The 20,768-nt window shown below is 33.8% G+C and overlaps 2 protein-coding genes across 3 annotated transcripts in view; one reads left to right on the top strand and one right to left on the bottom strand.

Annotated features, from left to right (window-relative positions):
• Positions 1 to 5,393, top strand: part of LOC18599403 — a 14,853-nt gene extending 9,460 nt beyond the window's left edge. The window contains 6 exon segments of the mRNA XM_018121287.1: positions 522 to 1,334; positions 1,556 to 2,053; positions 2,921 to 3,409; positions 3,599 to 4,123; positions 4,217 to 5,056; positions 5,287 to 5,393. Of these exon segments, the coding sequence (XP_017976776.1) occupies positions 522 to 1,334; positions 1,556 to 2,053; positions 2,921 to 3,409; positions 3,599 to 4,123; positions 4,217 to 5,056; positions 5,287 to 5,325 (3,204 nt within the window). The 3' untranslated portion in view covers positions 5,326 to 5,393.
• On the bottom strand, positions 6,528 to 19,453 carry LOC18599401 (sterol 3-beta-glucosyltransferase UGT80A2). 2 transcript variants are annotated; one of them, XM_018122051.1, is made up of 16 exons: positions 19,149 to 19,453; positions 18,859 to 18,933; positions 17,138 to 17,307; positions 16,314 to 16,556; positions 14,697 to 14,808; positions 13,930 to 14,100; positions 13,580 to 13,643; positions 13,285 to 13,342; positions 13,027 to 13,204; positions 10,066 to 10,196; positions 9,594 to 9,696; positions 9,421 to 9,497; positions 8,226 to 8,273; positions 7,999 to 8,148; positions 6,842 to 7,038; positions 6,528 to 6,779 (listed from the first exon to the last, which is right to left on the bottom strand). In XM_018122051.1, exons 1-15 carry the CDS (start codon positions 19,249 to 19,251, stop codon positions 6,865 to 6,867), a joined length of 1,857 nt encoding a protein of 618 aa, XP_017977540.1. In that variant the 5' UTR covers positions 19,252 to 19,453; the 3' UTR covers positions 6,528 to 6,779; positions 6,842 to 6,864. The 2 variants fall into 2 exon arrangements, with proteins under 2 accessions (XP_017977540.1, XP_017977541.1); XM_018122052.1 differs by lacking the exon at positions 19,149 to 19,453 and having other exon boundaries at positions 17,138 to 17,294; positions 18,859 to 18,935.

The following is a 20,768-nucleotide window of genomic DNA, read 5'->3' as shown; positions in this document are numbered from 1 at the left end:
AAGAGATTAAATTACTTCGATTTTAAGTACAGAGATTAAATTAAACAAAATTGAAAAGCACGAAGATTAGATGGTGCTTTTGACTTTCTTCAAATGAATGCCCAAGGCACAATTTGATCCTTTAATGTTTGATTTGAAAGATGTATACATTCATAAATTTAGATTATCTATTACATCTAAAGGATGATTATCTCTACCGTCATTATGCATCCCAAGGCATACTACTTCTTGGTATGTATGAAAAAAAAGGATAAACACTTTTAGGTGTTTGAAAATCTCAAATTCTTTTTAACAGAATTAAACTAGTCCAAGCAATGTAAAAATTAAAGGGTTGAGGAGAGCATTAACCTGAACTTGTATAGCTTTCATCTATATCTTTTATGCATGCATATATATATATATATATGTGTGTGTGTCTTGACTAAGAATAACTTTTTTTTTCTTTTGACCTTGTTTTTTTTTTAAAAGGCCTTTTAGAGCAACATTGACTCTGTCTTTTTCTTATTTGATTGGTTTCTTAGGTCATTCCCAAATTAGAGGAGTTGCGGTTATCAAAAATGGATGACATTGCAATGATAAGTGATGCCCAGTTTCCCGCTGACTTCTTTCACCATATTAAAGTTTTTGAGGTGGGAGGCTCCAATTTTCCAATTTTTTTGGTCCAAAAATTGCACAATCTTGAAAATATTAAGCTCTCTCATTGTGACTTCGAAAATCTAGTCTTTTGTGAAGGAGATGTTGGTGAAAAGCCTGATGCTGGGATACTCTCACGAATTAGAAAATTAAATTTGAATTATTGTAAAAATCTTAGATATATATGGAAGAAAGATTCAGAGCTGGGCCACATTCTTTCTAATCTGGAAACTCTTGAAGTTGTGGGGTGTGATGATTCGATATTTTTTGGACCCTCCTCAGCATCTTTTCGAAATCTCACAACTTTTGAAGTGCAAGGGTGCAAGAAGATGATATATTTATTTCAACCTTCAGTAGTCCAGAGTCTGGTACAACTAACAAAAATGACGATACAATACTGCCAGAGGATGACAGCAATAGTTGCAAACGAAGGAGATGAGAATGAGATCACTTTCGGCAAGCTGAAATATTTAGAACTGCATTGTTTAGAGAGCCTCGCAAGCTTTTGTCGAGGGAATCACACCTTCACATTTCCATCCTTGGAAGACTTAATTGTGATCAGCTGTACTAGCTTGAAGGTTTTTTCTCAGGGAGTTTTAAGCACCCCACAATTACAGAGAGTAAAAGAATCACGTTACTCTAACAAAGGGCGTTGGGCTGGTGACCTTAATACCACCATACAACAGTTGTACACCGAAAAGGTATGAATTAATTCATGACGCTTCGATCCTGCTCAATTTATTTTGTAAACTGCTGCTCAATTTTACTTTTCTGATTGAAATATTGCCTTCTTTCATTGTTTTAGAAATTAAAAAGATATTAGTTCAATAACTAAAGAAGAAGGATTATTGTTATTATTTGTATTTGTGCTTAATGTTATGTTGTACCATATATAACTATTGCAATATATTGGGTTTGTTAGGCTGGATACCATGACCGATATAATTTGGAGCTCTCAGACACATTTTCCGAGTTGATGGAAACATGGAATAGAAACCCTCAAGAAATTTTGGACTTCAAAAACCTTGGAAGTTTGAAAGTTTGTAATTGTAGCAGCTTGAAATACATTTTTACCCCCTCTATGGTTTTGAGCATCAAGCAATTATGGGATTTACAAGTAAAAGAATGTCCCTCGGTGGAAGCAGTCATCATGGAACAGGGAGTTGACGAGGAAGCAACTACAGATAAGTTCACGTTCCCTAGGCTCAATGGCATAGAAATTGAGTCATGTTCCAACTTGACAAGTTTTTATTTGGGAATTCGAGCTCTTAAATTTCCAAGGTTGGGCACAATTAGGATAGTGGACTGTCCAAAAATGACTACATTTGCTGCTTCTTCATATTCAAGGGACAAAGCGAAAGAGACGGGTGGTGATGGAAGTGAAAAAGGGGATATTACTGCAACTTTTTTCAGCGACAAGGTCAGTTTGTTAGCGAAGATTCATTTTTATATTTTTGCAAGATTTTATTTCCTCTCTTTTTTATGTACGTCCGTCACTTAAATTCTACTTGTACATGCATCTCTTTTGTCCTTGTTTCTTTATATGAGTGTAGAATGAATTCAAATTTAGCTCTTTTAAGTAATATGAGACGCATATATCTACCATTGAATCAAATATTTAAATGTCCTTTTTTTTTAGTTTGATCAATTTTATTGCACAGTAATAGAAAAAAAAAGAGTTAGACAGTGTTAAGTGTGACTGAAAAGAAAAAAAGAGATAGTGTCAAGTTTGATGGTATCAATATACAAAGAAATGACTACAAGTAGTAACTGCCTTTATCTCATTTCTTTTATCTATTCTTTTAAAATATTTCTTTCCTTTTGTAATCACATAAAGTTTTTTTAATATTTTAATGTATGTTTAAGACATTTCTTACAAGTACTCACCTAGGCTCGTGGATTTGTTCCAATTAGGTTTGGGCTTAGGCATATATTTTAAGTTCAAGTCTGACTCGAACCTACCCAATTAAAATATTTTTTATGAAACAATATATTTTATTTAATTTTACTTTTCAAATATAATTAAAATTTATTATTTTAATAATAGAATAATAGTTAAATGAATAAGTTGAACCAATTTTGAGCTTGATTCTTAGAATGGGAGGGTCTATAGGTTTTATGTACATATATATATATTTATCTTTCAATTATTGCTTTTTAATCTTACTGTTAACTATCATCCCTTATCGTTAACATATCCATTCTCTGAAATCACTGTTTTCAGTTCATTTTTATTTTTTTTAAAGAAACGAAAACTTTTTCATACTAATGAGAATTATGTCTGCAGGTTGTGTGTCCCAAATTGTACGATTTGGATCTGTCCTCAATTAACGTTCAAAAGATATGGCATATCCAACAATTAGCATCCTCTTATCATGTTTACAATTTGAAATGGATTACGATACAGGGGTGTCACAATTTGAAATATCTGTTTCCATCTTTCATGGTAAAACATTTTATGCAACTCCATAGCCTTTCGATTTTGGACTGTAAGATCATGGAAGAAGTAATCCTCATGGAAGGATTGACAGAAGAAGAAAAGATGAGCAGCATGTTGTTCTCCACTCTAAATTTCCTAGAGCTCAAAGACCTTCCCAAACTCAGAAGATTCTGTTACGAAACTGACAATGAATTCCCCTTCTTGGAAAGGCTAAAACTAATAAACTGTCCTGTATTGAAGACATTCGTCTCTAAATCTATGATTGACGAAGTTGGGGATGAACCTCAAATTGATCAGAATGCACAAGGAAATAACTCGGCTCTCTTCAGTGAAAAGGTGGTTTCTTTTCTTGTTTTTCCTTTACCATTCTTTTCTGCGCGAATTCTGCTTTTTGTTTGTGACTTTTCTTTCATCTGTTAATTTCACTATGATGCCTTGTTAAGGTTTTTTTTTTCTTTTCAACACTTAAAATTTGTTATTTTCTTTCGTATTTCATTTATTAACCCAATTAAATGAATATCTTAGGTGGTCTTCCCTGAGCTAAAGAAGTTAACAATCAAAGCTATGAGGGACTGTAGAAGGATATGGCAGGACCAACTCACTGTGAATTCGTTTTGCAAGCTAAATAAGATACGGGTTGAAGGTTGTGAAGCACTCCTAAGTGTCTTCCCGTTCAACATGATGGAAAGACTTGAGAAACTAAACAAGTTGCAGATTGTGAATTGTGATTCATTAGGAGAAATATTTGAGCCACAAGCACTCATTGCTAATCAATCACATGCAATAACAACTATTCAATCGATTGTGGTAGAAACAGAGGCCAAGTTTGTATTTCCCCAAGTGACAGACCTTCGTCTTGAAAAATTGCCCAAATTGAAAAGTTTTTACCCTAAGACACTTGCCACAGAATGGCCATCATTGAAAAAAATGGAGGTGATTGAATGCCACAAAGTAGAGATATTTGCTGCAGAATGTCCTTGCTTTGGAGAAACACATACAGAGAGTCAGGTTAAAATCTCAAATCAACAGCCGTTGTTTTGGGTCGATGAGGTATGAATACAAAACTTATAAAACTCTTTGTCTTTTATAATTTAACCAATTACAACTGTTGGTTTTTGTTTAACACGCATGTTAATCATTCAGATTACGTTCCCTATTTTAGAAGAATTAAGATTGAAGCAGAACGATACTGTGAAAGGGACATGGCATAGCCAACTACTATCAACAAAATGTTTCAGGAAACTGAAAGTTCTTGAGCTCATGTGCATTCCTGAGAAATCAACTGTTCTTCCATATTGCTTCATCCAGTCATTACCAAATCTTGAAAAGCTAGTTCTGAGTGATGCTTCCTTCTGTCAAATATTCCAGTCTGAAGAACTCAGTGATGAGCAAAGACATGCATTGACACTCACTCGGTTAAGTGAATTGAGGTTGTCTAAACTTCCAGAGCTAACACGTCTCTGGGAGGAAGAGCGCCAACCCATACCAATTTTCTGTAACCTGAGAATTCTTGAAGTGCTGGAATGTGGCAAATTAAAGACTTTAGTGCCATCTTTGGTATCTTTGGAAAATTTAACAAATCTGGAAGTTTCAAGATGTCATGGATTCATAAATTTAATAGCATGCTCAACAGCTAAGAGCCTGATGCTACTGGAGAGAATGAGCATAACTGATTGTGAGATAATAGAGGAGATCATAGCATGTGGGGGTGATGAAATGGAAGGTGACATTGTTTTCACCCGACTGAAGTATTTGCAACTAAGTTGTCTACCAAGTCTAGCAAGCTTTTGCTTAGGGGATCACAACTTTGAATTCCCAGTCTTGCGAAAGGTGATTGTGAGAGAGTGCCCAAAAATGAAGATTTTCTGTCAAGGAGATTTAAGCACACAAAAACTGAAGCAAGTGCAATTGACAGAGGAGGAAGAAAAAGGAAGGTGGGAAGGCGACCTTAAAACTACTATAAAACAGCTGTTCGAAGAAATGGTATGCATCAATTTAAAGGATTTTCCTATGTTTTCCTAGTTTTCATCAGCCTACTAATGATTACAAAATGAAAATGACTGCCTTTGCTATTCTGCCCTTTGAAGCTATAGACATAAAGCTTTTAATGTCTTCTCTTTAATAATGAATTTTATTACAAAATGTAACTTGGTGTATTTTACCGCATAACTAATTGGTTGTACCTTTGAATATGTTGTTTCTTATGATCATAGAATGCTGGAAATTCTGAAGTGACTGAGGTTACCAATTAGTTGCCCAAGCTGGAATAAGGCAATATGCATGTTTTGGTGCCTATGAGACAGGCTCATTTTCCTTCAATTGAAATCCGATGGTAGTTAAGTACCTGTTCTAATTTCATAATTCTTCATTTGTCTACTTTATTTCATCCATAATGGAAAACTTGCAATTTATAGACTGACGATTGATGAGATGCCTTTTGATTGCAGATTGAATTGCTCTAGTGAAGAATGAAGCTGCCTAGTTGGCAGCCGCTGTCCTTGGAACCCAAAAGGTTATTTCATTTCATTTCATTACTTTCAACTGTCAGTCTTATATATGACGGTCCATGGTTGTTGAATAGAGATGTCAAATTTGGCTCCCTGTTTGAGCTTCTCCAGAGTTCGGTACTTGCCAGCAAATATCTCTATTTTGCCGCATCCAATTACCTACAATTGTATTAATGATGGTCATTCTCTTGGAGTAGAAACACTTCACTTTGGGTCCCTGGAATGTTACCTTAGGGAATAAAGACATGATTGATTCAGTTGCATTTATTGCATGTAACTTATGAGTTCCAATTATCACCGTTACATGTTGCATAGAAGACGTTCAAAAAACTATCACAATTTCTAATTATGAGGATATTAACTTTTTTAAAGTCTTCACCTCTTGATGTAAATTTGAAATGAGTTTTTGTGTAATTTGAATCTCTTGAATTAGCTATCAAGAATTTTTATATAAAAATATCTCACATAATTAAATATGATATGAATTGATATTAAAAATATAGTATTGTTTTAAATTTTAATGTATGTGATATTAAACTTAATAGTATTTGAAAAAATTCAACTTCTAAAACTCGAGCAAATATTAATTTCATATATCAAACTAAAAATAACATAAATAAAAAAATTCATAATTTATTTCCTTGTCATTGGTGGCTTTATTACTATTTGCCTTTTTTTGTTAAAAATCAATCTTTTTAAAATTTTAACGTGAATTTATAATAATAAAAGTAAAAAATCATTATTATTTATATACAGTTGTTTGTAAAATATTTTAAAATAATTTGTATCCTTAAACAACTTACGTAAAGTTAAAATTATAATTTAATATTTTTTTTAACAATCAAACATATTTTTGTACAAAGAATAACCGAAAATTTTGTCAACTAATAAATCATATTCTTAAACATATCATATTATCTACATATGACTTCACTGAGATCACAGCATCATCATGTAAAATAACATTCTTATTCAAATAAATTTGGATTGGAAGGAAACTTTTTCACATTCGTAAATACCCTCATTGCATGCATTTTCACCCTCGAGAGGTTACTACCGGCTAAGCATTTGACCGGTCTAGAGCAATGACAGAAAAAGCTTGTAATTTGCAAATCATCCAAGGAAGGAAAGACCAAAGATGCAATGCAATTCTGCAACAAAAGAAATCATTCACTCCATTAAAGGAAGTGCAAACTGCTAAATCCAAGCTCCATTTGTGCCGAATTACAACAACATTTCACTGAATTACAACAACATTTCTGAAGAAGAAGCTTGAAGATTACGTTATGTGCGACCAAAACAACGTCTTATAGAAAATACTCCTGAAGGAGTTGGGGCTGCCTTGCTTTCATCCTTGGACTTTTTGCCAGGAAATTGTTTATAGAAGGCATTTACTGCACCTGCTACTCCATCCTCACCTGCCATCGCCTCTGCTAACTCCACAGCACGTCTTTTCACCTGCATGAAACCAATTTGTGTTTAACTTCTTCAGCACAACATTCAAAAAAGTTAGAATACCATGTACTAATCTCAAAACCACTTACATGGTGAAAATACTTAAGCAAATATGTTCATATGTCCTCTCACTAAGCTCCAATTAAATTTGTTTTTTTTTTCTAAATTTCCCATTTTCTTTTGCTGGTTGGGAAATGTCTCTTCTTGCCTAAAATTTGAACACTATCATTTGTTAAATAACAGCTTTGTCACTCATTAGTGGAAAGGAAAAGGAAAAAGTTGTCAGATTTTGCATCATCATGGATTTGGACCATATCATCATTGCTCCATTTTGCCATCATTTTTACTATTTTCTTTCTGTAATTATTTTTGCTATAAGGTAAAACAAACAACAAAAACAATATTGTGTTTGGTTAAAGCTAAAGGTGAGCTTGTAGATTACAGGGGAAAACTTAAAGCATGACAATATAAAGGCATTCTTGATTTATGTCACTCTAAATGTTTAATTCTTCAAACATATTTTTATTGTTGTATGCTAACATTGATTTTTTTGTTTTCCATTGAAGCAAAAAGCAAGTAATTAAAGCAGGGCAATATGGTTTCTGTGTAAAGCAATCTGGTAATTTTGCTAAAAGACACAAATTATTCAGGGCAGAACAAAGCTGTAGCCATAAACCCTGGCTTTGTAGAGAGACTCTTTTTGAAACTTAATCCCATGACCTCAAGGTCCTAATAAAGCAACCAAACCATCACATAATGGGTCAACCTCCCAAAACCTCAAAAGAAGCAAGATAGAAACCTTACCACATGGCTGCTGTTCTTTTACAGATAAAAATGACTAAAAAGTTATAAGTTAAATATAAAGCTGATGCCTAAACCAAAACTGGTAAATATAATGGAAATTTCATAATAATAAGACCTCATGCAGATTTCAAAGTTTATTCTGTAGGGAATTCATCATACCTCAGGATCCAGCATAAATTTTATTGCAGCAACCAGCTTCTCAAGTGAGAACTCCTCAACAGGAATGGGTGCAGGACCTACTCCTCTGGAATGCACTCTCTCGCCCCAGAAAGGCTGGTCTCCAAAGAAAGGTACAATGGTTGTTGGACACTGAATACAAGAGTAAAGATGCTTTAAAAAGTTGGAGAAATGATCAGAGGAATATAATCTTGGGAACAGCAGGTTACCGCAGCTTTGAGACCAGCTGCAGTAGTTCCAGCTCCACCATGATGAACCTGGGGAAAACATGCAAGGACACAGTTCATCACATTTCCAATTACATATAATGGCCAAATCAACAAATAAATAGATCCATACAGCCAAAATAGAGCTTTATTGTTCAAGCCCTCAATTACATCAGTTCTTCAAAACATTTAACAAAGAAAAGTAATAAAGAGATAACTGTGTCGCTTATGAAGCATCTCATCGACCCATTTCATCAAATATTCACCCATTGTAGACCACCAACATGAGTGGATAAGGACAATTAAAAAGAAATTTCTGTTAACTATAAAAAGTATTAAAAATTTTAGAAAAATAAAGTAATGACAAAATTTAGCAAACTGAAATTTGCAGAGATAAAATGTAAAAAAAAAAGTAGGAAGAAACAAAATGTTATGGGATTTGAGGACAGTGGGAGCATGAATAGAAAAAACGAATTTTTGAGTGGGAAAAAGTCCAAGTCAGGTTCAATTTATCGAGAGATGGTGAAAGAACAACTCAGCAAGTCTCATCTGGCAGTTAGCAGTCAAAAAAGTGAAGACTAACAAAAAGTGTTATTGAGGTAATGTCATCAGGCAATCCATTTGGGGACCATCAGAAGGAACACAATTCAACACCCATAGTATTAAAAGGAACAAGGGAGATAACCATTCCAATTACAAACCAGTTTCATAATATTCCACTGAACACCCCGTAAATAATTCAACTTCAGGATACATAAAAAGGCATAATGATGATGCATTCAGCAAGTGACTAAGCAAATATAATGAAATGAAATACTTTGATGATGGCCTTTTCTCCTTATAAAAGGCTTCGAATAAAACTACCACCCCTCCTAGTGTTGCTATGACAATAGAATATAGGGAATTGAAGACAATAACACTTTATGCAATAACATTAAAAAAAAAAAAACAAATTAACAAAACAAAAACTCCAAGGCTAAGGAGCTTATGGATCTACTTGTTTAAAGGTTCTAAATAGAACAATTGTTTGAGACATATAACACACTATTCCCATATAAAATCTATGTACAAATCATGATTCACCAAACTCATTGCTCATAAATATCTAGCACTTGCATGAAAATGACATCAAATATAAAATATGAACAGATAATTTTCAACCGCTGTAGAAGCTGAAAGTTTTACATTTACAACTTACCACAGCCATACATCGTGAGAATAGCCAGTCATGGGGGCAATTGTCCAGTAAATACACAGAGTCCTTTTGTTCTGCCACTGGACAAAAGACAATTAAGTGCTATACACTCCATACGGTGAACAAAACTAAACATCTAACGAAGGAAATATGAGAAGAGAGCAAGTGAAAAGTACAATTGCCAAGACCACCCCAGCCTTTGTTAATGATGCCTCTTTGTCCAGTTTTTTCTAGAGCTTGCACTATTATCTGGGTCATCCTTTCTGGTTCCTGAACAGGCTGTTAAAAATTAAAGGCAGTTAGAGCAATTTAATACTAGATTAACAGAACATGATAAAGAAACAGAATGAGTGGTCTAATGAAGCCAATAATAAATTCTTTTTTTACACTAAAATCTATAAAAAGAGTTAAATGCACTTAATTCTCTGGAGAGAGTAGAGTTAATACCACATAAACAATTCTAATTATTAAAATAGTCAATAAAATCATAAGGTAATGAAATAAAGAAGCACATTTATTCATAAAAACTACCTTTAGAGACAGAGTTCAATAAAAAAAAGTCAAAATTGTACAAGAAAAATAAACCATTTCAATCTTTCACGATAATAAATATCCAAAAGATGGGAAGACTTGTAGAAGAAAACTCACAAGACTACCGAAACCAATATAGATAGGCTTTTTATCACCTTCTAGCCATTTAACAAGTGACTCTGGTGGTTCATAACTAGATGCAAGGTCAAGGAAACAAAAGCCAACTACATCAATTATTGGTCCCCAATCTGCAGGAGAAAAATCTATACCATATCAGAAATACATCCTTCAAATGGCAATGCCAACATCAACATGCATGGCCATTTTCTTTCAGAAATTTTGAGTTAGCACAATGTGCAAAAGGAAAGGAAAATTTTAGAAAAGGTAAACTATAAATGTTCCAAGTTATCAAGACTTTCAATAGTAGCATAAAATAACAGTCCTCAAGCATAAAAAGTAACAGAAGAACAAAAAGAATATGCAACCAAAAAAGAATCAACTATACAACACATATGCTTGGTACTACCATTGACTGATTTATTTCTCGTTTCAAACAATGGTATCAATATATCATCCAAAACCTGATCATGTATCACTGCTTCCTTTTTGTAATATGCATTCCAAATTGGTAAGCACTATTATGGTGCTTGAAGAATTTATAAGAGATAACCAATGCAACATTAGTAAATGAGCCTCCCGTGAGGAAGCTACTGGTACAATTTTTAGTAGATGACAACAGAATTGTATCCATTATAAAAAGAATATCTAGGGCAGAATATAACAGACAAAATCATGAAATAAAAAAGATCTTGAACTAAAAGTCTGAGTTCAACACACCTAAAGATGGTTATAATAAAAAAACCAACAGGATAGGATAAAGTAAACAAGGCCAAAATAGTCTAGACAATAAGTCTACCAAGAATAGGAATAAAATATTCTTCCTCCTAAGTGTTCAGTGTGACATAAAAAGCATGATTGAACAAAATAAAGCTAGAGTTGTGACTTTTGGAAACAGATGAAGCAAAAGGACAACATGGACCATGATGGAGTAACAGAAACGGGAAAAATGAGAAATCAGAGGAGGAATAGAAGATCAACGGAGAGAAAGCCAGAGAGAATTAATAGAGCAGCGAAATCTTAAACTCAACATTGTAAAATCTCAAGGCAACCCACTGGTCAGAACTTGAGACTCCGACTTGAAGGTCTTAGGTTCAAATATTGGGAGGGTGGGGTGGGATTTAAGGGATGGGAGATGAGTACCTCCCATTATGTTGCCCAAGACCGCATGTCCCCAAAAAAAAATTCATATTCCAAAACATACTGAAATCTCAAACAACATAAGTAATTATAAGCAACAATCTAGACTGTATTTAATGCAGAATACCAAATATATTCCTAACTCAGTAATACTTGGAAAATAGCAAACACTAACGAATATATATAACCCAGATAACCAAAAATATCCTTAATCTATATAAGAATTCCTGCAAAATACAAACACCAACAAAAAAATATCTTAAGTTGTCTAATTCCTCGAGCAACTCCTTTCCACCCTGCATCAATCAGTAACTTGGATTCTTCAGCAACTAATGAAGCCAAGATGTCATGAGAGAAATAAAGAAAATCAACATTATTTAATGAAAGAAGAAACAATAGACAGACAATTTCATAAACCGCATGCAAGACAAATAGAAACAAAAGGAAAAGGAAAGACAAAAAACCCAACTCAAGAATAGCAGCAGAGAGATAAAATAACATCAAGCCAACTCCTAACAGAAGGGAGCAAAACATGGCAAATTCAGCGGCCACATTCTTCCGGTCTTTCATAGAAAGAGAGAGAGAGAGAATAGAGTTTCCACCTTGTGTGTGTGTGTTATTAACCTATATGAGATCAGAAAAGAAGGTTAAAAAAGGTAACTGTATGAAGTTGACAGAAAATGACACAAAGTGTAGTCAACTAAGAAGAAGAAAGTAGGGGAGAGAGGAAAAGTCTCATCTCCCAACCATTTAGAGCAGCAGAACAAGCTGTTCTGGTATATTTCAACTTATCGAGAGAAAGATTAAAGAGAAATGATTAAGAACAAACTACTTAGGTGATATAAGCTAAATCAGACCACCAAAATAATTAAATTCCTAAGCAGTGATAAGTTATTCATTTTCTGGAACTCAAGACAGAGGCAGACATATCGAGCATGTCACTGAATCAGGGTGGTAGACAGCCCTGGCAGGTGCTAGTCAGATAGCAGTCTGTCAACTGTATGGAGTTGACAGAAAAACCAACGAGAATGGGACAAAGCATAGTCAACTAAGAACAACAAGAAGAAAGTAGGGGAAGAGAGAAGAAGTCTCATCTCCAAACAATTTAGAGCAGTAGAACAAGCTCTTCTGGTATACTTCAGATTATCAAAAGCAAAATTAAAGAAAAGTTATTAAGAACAAACTATTTAGGTGATATAAGTTAAATTGAACCACCCAAACGAATCAAGTTCCTAAGCAGTGACAAGTAGTCAATTTATGGAACTCAGACAGAGGAAGACATATCAAGCATGTCACTGTCAATCAGGGTGGTAGACTGCCCTGGTAGGTGCTAGTCAGATGGCAACATTTTTAGATGCTATTTATGAATACAGAAATGATCACTCTCTTAGGAGTTAGGACTCAGATAATGTACTCAAACAAAAAGCTGATCTATGTTTGACAAAATTTTACACTATCCATTAGGATATAAAGTTTGTATTATTAATCAATAGTAGGAAAAAGCTAAGTAAACATAAAACACAAGAAAACTACATATTGCAAGAATACGTACAGATAATCAACTCCATAAAACAACTCTTATATATACAACTGCCTTAAAATTTTCTATATAGTTCATAAATAATAAGTCAAGAAACTTAACAGCTGATGGAAAAAAAAAAAGACAAAATAAACAAAAGCAAAAAATCTTGAACTTAATCCTTTGGCATCATATCTCTCAATCATCAATCCAACTGATAATTGTCACAATGAATGAAATGTTCTCCCATAGGATCAAGACAAGCAAATTTATCATACTAAGGAATATATAAATAAAATAACCTTTTGGTTTGGGAACAAGGTGAGGGCTCCACATATACCCATAAGGCACATCTGGAGGAGAGCTATAGGATCCTCTCAAATATGTGACAGGTCTCAGCTTCAGCCTTTTCTTCCTGAACTCATTTATCATGTCCCGTATTCCCAGCCATATTAGGGAATCGACAATATGATATGAAAGCTGCAGCAGAGATTACCGAGATATGAGTTGATCCAAATATAAATGAAACCTTAACTGAAGGAAGTGAAAAGCACACTCACCCTGTAACCAACTTGTTGTTTAACACGGGACAAAGGATGGGGAAATTCACTAGTAGGCCTGATAGAAAGGTGACAAATGTCATTGACACAGTTAAATTATTCTCAACACACACACACACATATAAAGAGATTACATCAGTCCAGGGAGTGATTGCATTGTCACAAAAAAGATAACACAAAGTTGATTGTCTTCATACAAGATAAGTGATGTCAATATCAATGGTGCATGCACAATTCAAAACCTGCTAATTCAGAAGACTTTTTTTAACATCAAATAATCACAACCAAGACTTACGTCCATGGCATCGTGAAGAATATATGAAGTGGTACTTTTAGCGCCTCTGCAACATGTGTATGTCCTGAACAAGTATTTATCTACATTAGCCGCATGAGAGAGGAAGGAGAAAAAGATAGAAGTCCATAAGTTTCATTCATCAGAATACCAGCATGATTTAAATAAAGAACATTGAATATGTAGAACATAAAAATGGACAGCTATGTTTCATTAGGTTAAATATTGCAGTAATGTTAATCATGCACGAGGGTGAAAGCAATACCAGAAAGACCCTTTCTACTTAAAATGCTCAATTGTCATTGGACAAAAACATACTGGTTAATAATAAAAAAGAGGTACTAAGACCTAACCATAAGCTGGGGGATTGGCAATTATTGCATCCACATCAAATTTGACATTATTATCAAGATCATTGGCCACGCATGCAGGAAGTAGAGAGAATATTATTTCCCTTATTTGTTGCCTCTGAACAGGAATTTCTGAAGGAACTGAAGGCAAGAAGCCTTTATTCTTGACCATATCTGCAAAAAACTCAGGGATGAGTTCACATTTTGACAATGAAAATTCCTATTTCATATGATGCCTAACTAATTAGACACAAGCCAATGTCTTAGACAACATCTTCGTAGTGCTTTAAAGTAATATTTAGTAATCACTTGATGAATGAAGCAAGAAGGCCTAAATCCACCAAATATATGGCTACATGACACCTTTATGCAAGGTCACAGAAACTGGATAAAGATTAAAAGAAAAAAAGGTCAGGTCTGTTCTCAACTTAAACATTAAATTTTACATAAGAGAAAACCGTGAAAGGAGGCCTTTCACAGTTTCTATTTCTCTCACAAAGAGCTTTTAATTGCTTATAGAATCTACAAAAATGCCCTTTGAAAATGTATTTTATTCGAATTTTTTTCTTTTTGATATATTTGTTGATAAAGCATACAATTCTACAAATAACCAAAGAAACAAAAATGACTCTACCTCAAACAGCCCCCTCCCTTGACCATATATATTTCAAGAGCAACTACATGAAAGAAAAATCAGATAAAAGATCCTCACTCTCAAAAACAAATAGGGAAGTTTGAAAATATTATAAAGATAAGATCTAGACACTTACAGCCAGCAAGAACTTTTGGATCTCCCCCTAAGGGGAAAAACTCTAACCCAGCATCCAAGACAAAATCTTTAAAATTTGAGTGAGTTGCCAATCTAACCCTATGGCCATCTGCCTGCAAGCAAAATTTGACCTCCATCAACTCAAAATATTTGAGGCTATCATTGAAAGAAAATCTGTCCAAGAAAAGGGATAATATACATTAAACAACTATAAACCAGCAGGCAACCATCATAATCATCGGGCAAAACTTTCTTTGAACCATGCATGCTAAAAGGTTTTTCCATAATATAAATAAACTGACATCAACACAAGTTGACCATTAACTGTTTATGGCATATTCTCCATGTACCAACATTGGTTCTCCGTATCCTGCGTGAAACCATGGAAGAAAAACTTTGATCGCCCTTTTCTTTATAGCATCAATGTTAGCCAACCAGGTTTTGATCATGTTCACTCTGATGTCTAAGGGTCACATAGCAACCACTATTATGAAATTAAAGGCATTATTGGTTCCCATTAAACATGTTTTAAATTTGAATTTGCACATAGAGATGCTTTTCTAATTTAGTCAACTTAGTGTTTCTAGTGATATTTTTTACCTTTAACTACTTTTTTCCATCTTCCCCTCCACACTATTCCAGCCACCATGCTGTCTTAGTTAAAATATTTGTTCTCCATCATCACATTGGTGCTTGTTCACCTTAACATTCCAAGCCAAATAACAGCCATCGCTCTCAACAGTGCATGCTAAACAAAGCCTAAATCCCATTGGTTCTGTGTCAGAATTCTACCGACCAATCTTCTCATTTCTATCCATGCTTACATCCTCAAACTTGGCCCATTTACAAATCAAAAATCTAATATCAAAGAGTTAAGTCTGCACCTGTCTAAAGTCTGTCTTTAACTCAGCACACAATCATGTAGACAAATTTCTTGAATTTGTCCTGCTTCAGTCCTTGACCATGTATTCTTGGCATTAGGTTTAAGAACTTTTCAATTACTACATGCAGCAAAATAAAAGAATTGAAGACTTTTGTAACATGCAGTTGATGGGACCAAAAATAGGTGAATGGAAGTTGAAAATAAAAGTAAAATAGAAATAGCCTCGATGGCAAATATCGAAAGACAAGGCCAAGTGTCATTTAAAAGAAAAAGGGGGATAAAGCGAAATGCACAAAATCACAGGTCCTACACATGTGAATGGTGATGATGGGTGTATTGGAAAGTAAACGAAAGAAAAGTAATGGAGGGGAGCCCAATCGTAAATATAAGGAAACAATATAATTAACTAATAAAAATGTGTATGTACATATGGATAGATGGACAGCACTATGATAGCAATGTTTACACCAAAAATAGAATGATGAAATATAAATACATCAAGGCACAAATGTTATGCATGGCATTCATGACAGGTACAAGTTCCCAACTGTTATATTTCAGCATGTAATCTGCATGAAGATAGCCACAATGCCATATTTAGTCATGTGACCAACATTGAAAATGAAAACTCAAGAGCAGAACCTAATTCCAGGCTTTAAGGAAAAGATACCAAAACCTGCAGACTGTATACATACTTCTAAAAGGCTGTTGTTAAGATGAGGATACAGATATAACCTGTAAACGTTTTCCAATGGCAACAAATGGTTGTACATCTCCTCGTGTTCCCACAATAAGCATTACTATTTGCAGTGGAGGAGGTATTTCTGGAATATCTTCTGTGTAATGCTCTTTATCTGGAGCATGATCATAAACTACACCAGTTCCAAAATCAAGGGTATGTGGTTTCATATCTACTGGAACATCAAATTGTACCGTTCCATCATGTTTCACATTAGCGACTTGGTTTAAAAATTTGATCTGCATTAATATTTAAAAATCAAGTTTAAAATTCCATTCACAAGAGCAAAAATGATGGAATAGCAAGCAAAAACTAGCATAAAATGTTAATACTATACTTGGGGAATCCCAAAAAAGAGTTTTTGATTAAAGAAATAACCAATGTACAATCAGTTAGACTATATCAAGACAAAGAAAAATGGGAATGAACTAGGTTTTCACACCAAATAACAAAAAGAAATATAACAGCTTGGAACTCAATAATGATAATAAATCTACCGATCTTGTTTGTCATTGACCATTATATTCTTATTAAAGTCCTGCATAACAACTGCCCATCTAATATGTATGTAGGTGCAAAAGTAAAGTTTGAAGTAATCATGCTTCCAGTATCAATATGAATTACAACACATTGATGCTCATAACATAGAAGAAGTCACATCATAAAATTTATATTTATGTCTTAGTTGTAATTAAATCATATCCCAGAACTTAAAACTAGTTTAATCCAGAAGACAGATCCTACATTCTTTTAACTTCCTGTGCATAGTAATAAAACAAACAAAGAAATGAAAAATGTAACCAGAGGTTAAACATCATACCCTCTTTCTAAAAGGAACTTTTTCATCCAAAAATTTGGCTATATATAAAGCTAGTTTGCTACTTTGTCTTTCTTTCCGAGATTTTGGTTGCTGATTAGAACCTGAATTCATTGCAGAAATAGATGCTTTGCCATGCATGTTTTGTCCAGCCAAACTCCTGTCAGTAAGCCCTGGGTAGAGCAGATTTTAGAGCAATAATAATAGGATGACTAATTACATTCACTAAAATAAATAAGTCACACATGCTAATGCACTTATGAAATAAAGTTAATGTGATGGTGAATTGGTCAGAAAGAATAGAGAAGGAGAAAATCCTAGAATGCAGCTCCATCCACAAACATACGTAACCTTCAAATTTTTGCAATGATATGCACATGTTACATGTAATAGCATCTCTTGAAACTTTCTAGTAATCACATACTGACAGGTACCATTAAATGTCTTCCCAGCAATTCTGTAGTAAATACGGTAGTAATCATTGAAGTCATCATTTAGTACCAAGCTGAGACACACAAGGAGATAAGAAGAGTCAAGATTGGTTATCAAGTATTTATAGAATTATGGCATTGTCAGACTGGTTTAGGATCTTAATTTGCTGGAGATTGCAGCTTTAGATTGTCAGGATCTTAGTTTAAGTTCTACTTACATATTAGGGCTTTATTTAATTTATGGATACATATTTGTCATAAGCCTTTGTTGGAGTCCTTATAATAATCACTTGACTGTAATAGAGGACAAGTCTATGGCAATTTGAGCAGCTAGTACGCTCTCTAGGGATGGAAAAAAGCCCTTGGGACTTAGCACTGAAGCCCAAATCTCCTTCTTTTACACTTACTTCCCAACTTCTTTTAGGTTTTGTACCCTACAATATGATATTATAATCCCTAAACAAACTCCTACCAGTTACCATCTAACTCACTCCTAAAAACCACCAAACACTAAATCCATTGGCACCAATTACACAAAGCTTATACCTGAATAGGTCACTTGGGCTTCTAGCTACACATGTTTTTCTAATTTCACTTCATTTTTGTAGATAAACAATCCTCGAGACAGATTTTCCAGAGGATGATAGATTCAGTTTATACACTTAAAAATTTTATAATTCAGTCATACATCCTGATGTAAAAACAGTAGGATTTATTTATAAAAATAAAAGGTAGAGGGACATTTCATCTTAGGCTCACATGCAGAGAAAGGACTTCCGGCAATATATAACTTGTTAGCAAAGCAAGAAACAGAAAGAACCTTTTGTTTTACATTTATACTACATTCCACATATATGCAGAGCCAAAACAGTTTTAAATGAATATTTTCACTAGAGAAATAAATCAAAACTTTTAAGGCAACCTTGGTATATCAGAATTTCGATTACTGTGCTTATGAAGCTTTATCTTAATGGTAAGGCAGAAGCCCCGGAGCCTTTAGGTTCTTGGCTTTGCTCCAACTTTACGTTTGATTTTCTCTAGTTACATGCTAGTTTACTAAATTCGTCCTCTGAACAGACTCCTTTGGCCGATTATATTCGTAACACTATCTACTTGTACATGTATCCTAAAAAGTTCTATAACGGCTAATTCGTAACAAAAATGCTATTCAGGAAATATGTATATTTCTACTTTTAACAATTTTCAGTATACTAACGGAATTCCCTTTCATACATTATGTCCATTAGTAATCAAATAATCAAGGTAAACAAATAATAATAATAATAATCAAACCTGAAGCTTCTGAGCCATTATCGTCATCGCCTACAATTTCGATTTCGAAATCAACAGGCACATCAGTTGAACAACCTAAATATAAATCCAAAAAAGAACACCACCAAAGGTAAAAATAATTAACTTTGAGCAAAAAAGCTTAAGTAACAGAGTAATGCAAACAGTTATAAAGAATTTCTCATAAAATCCTCTCCCCCCCAAAAAAAAAAAGCTTTTATCAAATTAAGTCCATAAAATAAATCCAAGAAACGTAAAAAGAAAGCAATAAAAAAAAGAGTAAAGCTAGAAACCTGAAGAATTAGCGGCATTGGAATCATCGCCGGAAATCTCAATGGAGATATCGCCGGAAGTGACGTTAGAATTCCGATGACTCGTCTCCAGTAACTCTGCCATTTCGTCACAGAGAAGAAGAAGAAGAAGAAGAAGAAGAAGTAGACTCCAAGGGGAACCCTAGAAGACCAAGAGGAGCGAAGGGCGTGGCGAATATTCTGAGAGGAAAAAGGGTGTTGGCAATGGGAAAAGAGTCGGAATTTATATAAGAATTTAATAATGTAGTTGGTTTCTTTTGCTTTTCGTGATTTCTGGGACAGGAAAAGGGGAGAGAAAATGGAGAGACGTCGGACGAAAAAGAGAAAAAGAAAGAGAGTAAGACACGTGTATAGAAAACCACGTAGGATGTCCATTAAAGGGCGCCAAAGTTAGATTTCGGATTTGGTAACCGACCGACTAAACCTACATCTTAATTCCTAACTAAGCCTTTTTGACCGTAAAAATCAATGCGGGTGAACTTATTGCCATTTAATTTTAGATTAAAAAGGAAATGTTATTTTATTTTCCAATCGAATAATTGGACTATTTACAAACGTCATAAAAGTGGTAATCAATGAATTTTCGCGCCGTTCTAAAACTTTTTATGAATTTTCCAACAATTAAATTTTTTTATAAAATTATATTTACAATAAAAAATTTCAATCATAATAAAACATTATATAATATCATATGAAAATTTAATAAAATAAATAAATTAACTAACCAATCAATATGTAATTAAACAAACCTAATATAAAATTAACCCAAACTTATACATGATAAAATTTAAACTTAAAACTTCGAGATTTTATTTGAATATTTTATTGATGACACATCATTTAAATGACAAAGAATAAATTTTAAAATTTGATTTTTATTTTAGAAAGTGAATGTTTGTTTAATTTTATATTAATTTATTAATTTTTTGAGTGTAACAAGTATAATATATATGTTGAGTGACATTTTATTAGGAAAAATAATATTAATTCAATTAAATAAAAGTATTTATGTAAGAATATATATATATATATATATATATATTTATACAGGTGTCTGTTCGGCCCACTTGAGGTCTGTTATGTAGCCCAGGATTATAGGCCTCACCGAATCAAAGCTGCCTAGTGGAGTGCTTTAGTTTGTGAACATCGTTCTCCAAAGTAAAAGCCTAGTGTTGATACGAGCAATCATTTTCCGTCCCTCATTTTACCTTTCCTTCGAAACTCAAATTTAGTTGTTCATTTCTAAAGCTCCACTCTCGTAACTGGCTGAGACAAAGAGACTTATCTTAAGATGAATTTGGGAGCACACCACTTCTCAAGAAGGACTGATACGTGCATGACCTGAGGATACCATCTATAACTATAATATAAAAGAAGCTTTGTACGGTCTTTATGAGGTATTCCGTGTGGTTGACATGTGGTTTGGTTAATAAGTTGACACTTGGTATTTTCAGAGGATGTTTGAGATAGGTTTTGGGTTCGAGTTGTCTTCGACGAGCTCCATGTCTGCATTTTTTGGGTTTTCTCTTAAGTTGCTTTGAGTAGGCTTATTAACTAGGTTCTCTCTACAAACTCTTTTTTAGAGTCACCTGAAGGTTGTTT

The sequence above is a fragment of the Theobroma cacao genome, chromosome 5, assembly GCF_000208745.1.
Source record: "Theobroma cacao cultivar B97-61/B2 chromosome 5, Criollo_cocoa_genome_V2, whole genome shotgun sequence".
In the NCBI taxonomy this organism is placed as follows: domain Eukaryota; kingdom Viridiplantae; phylum Streptophyta; class Magnoliopsida; order Malvales; family Malvaceae; genus Theobroma; species Theobroma cacao.
This window is presented reverse-complemented; position numbering and strand designations above follow the sequence as displayed.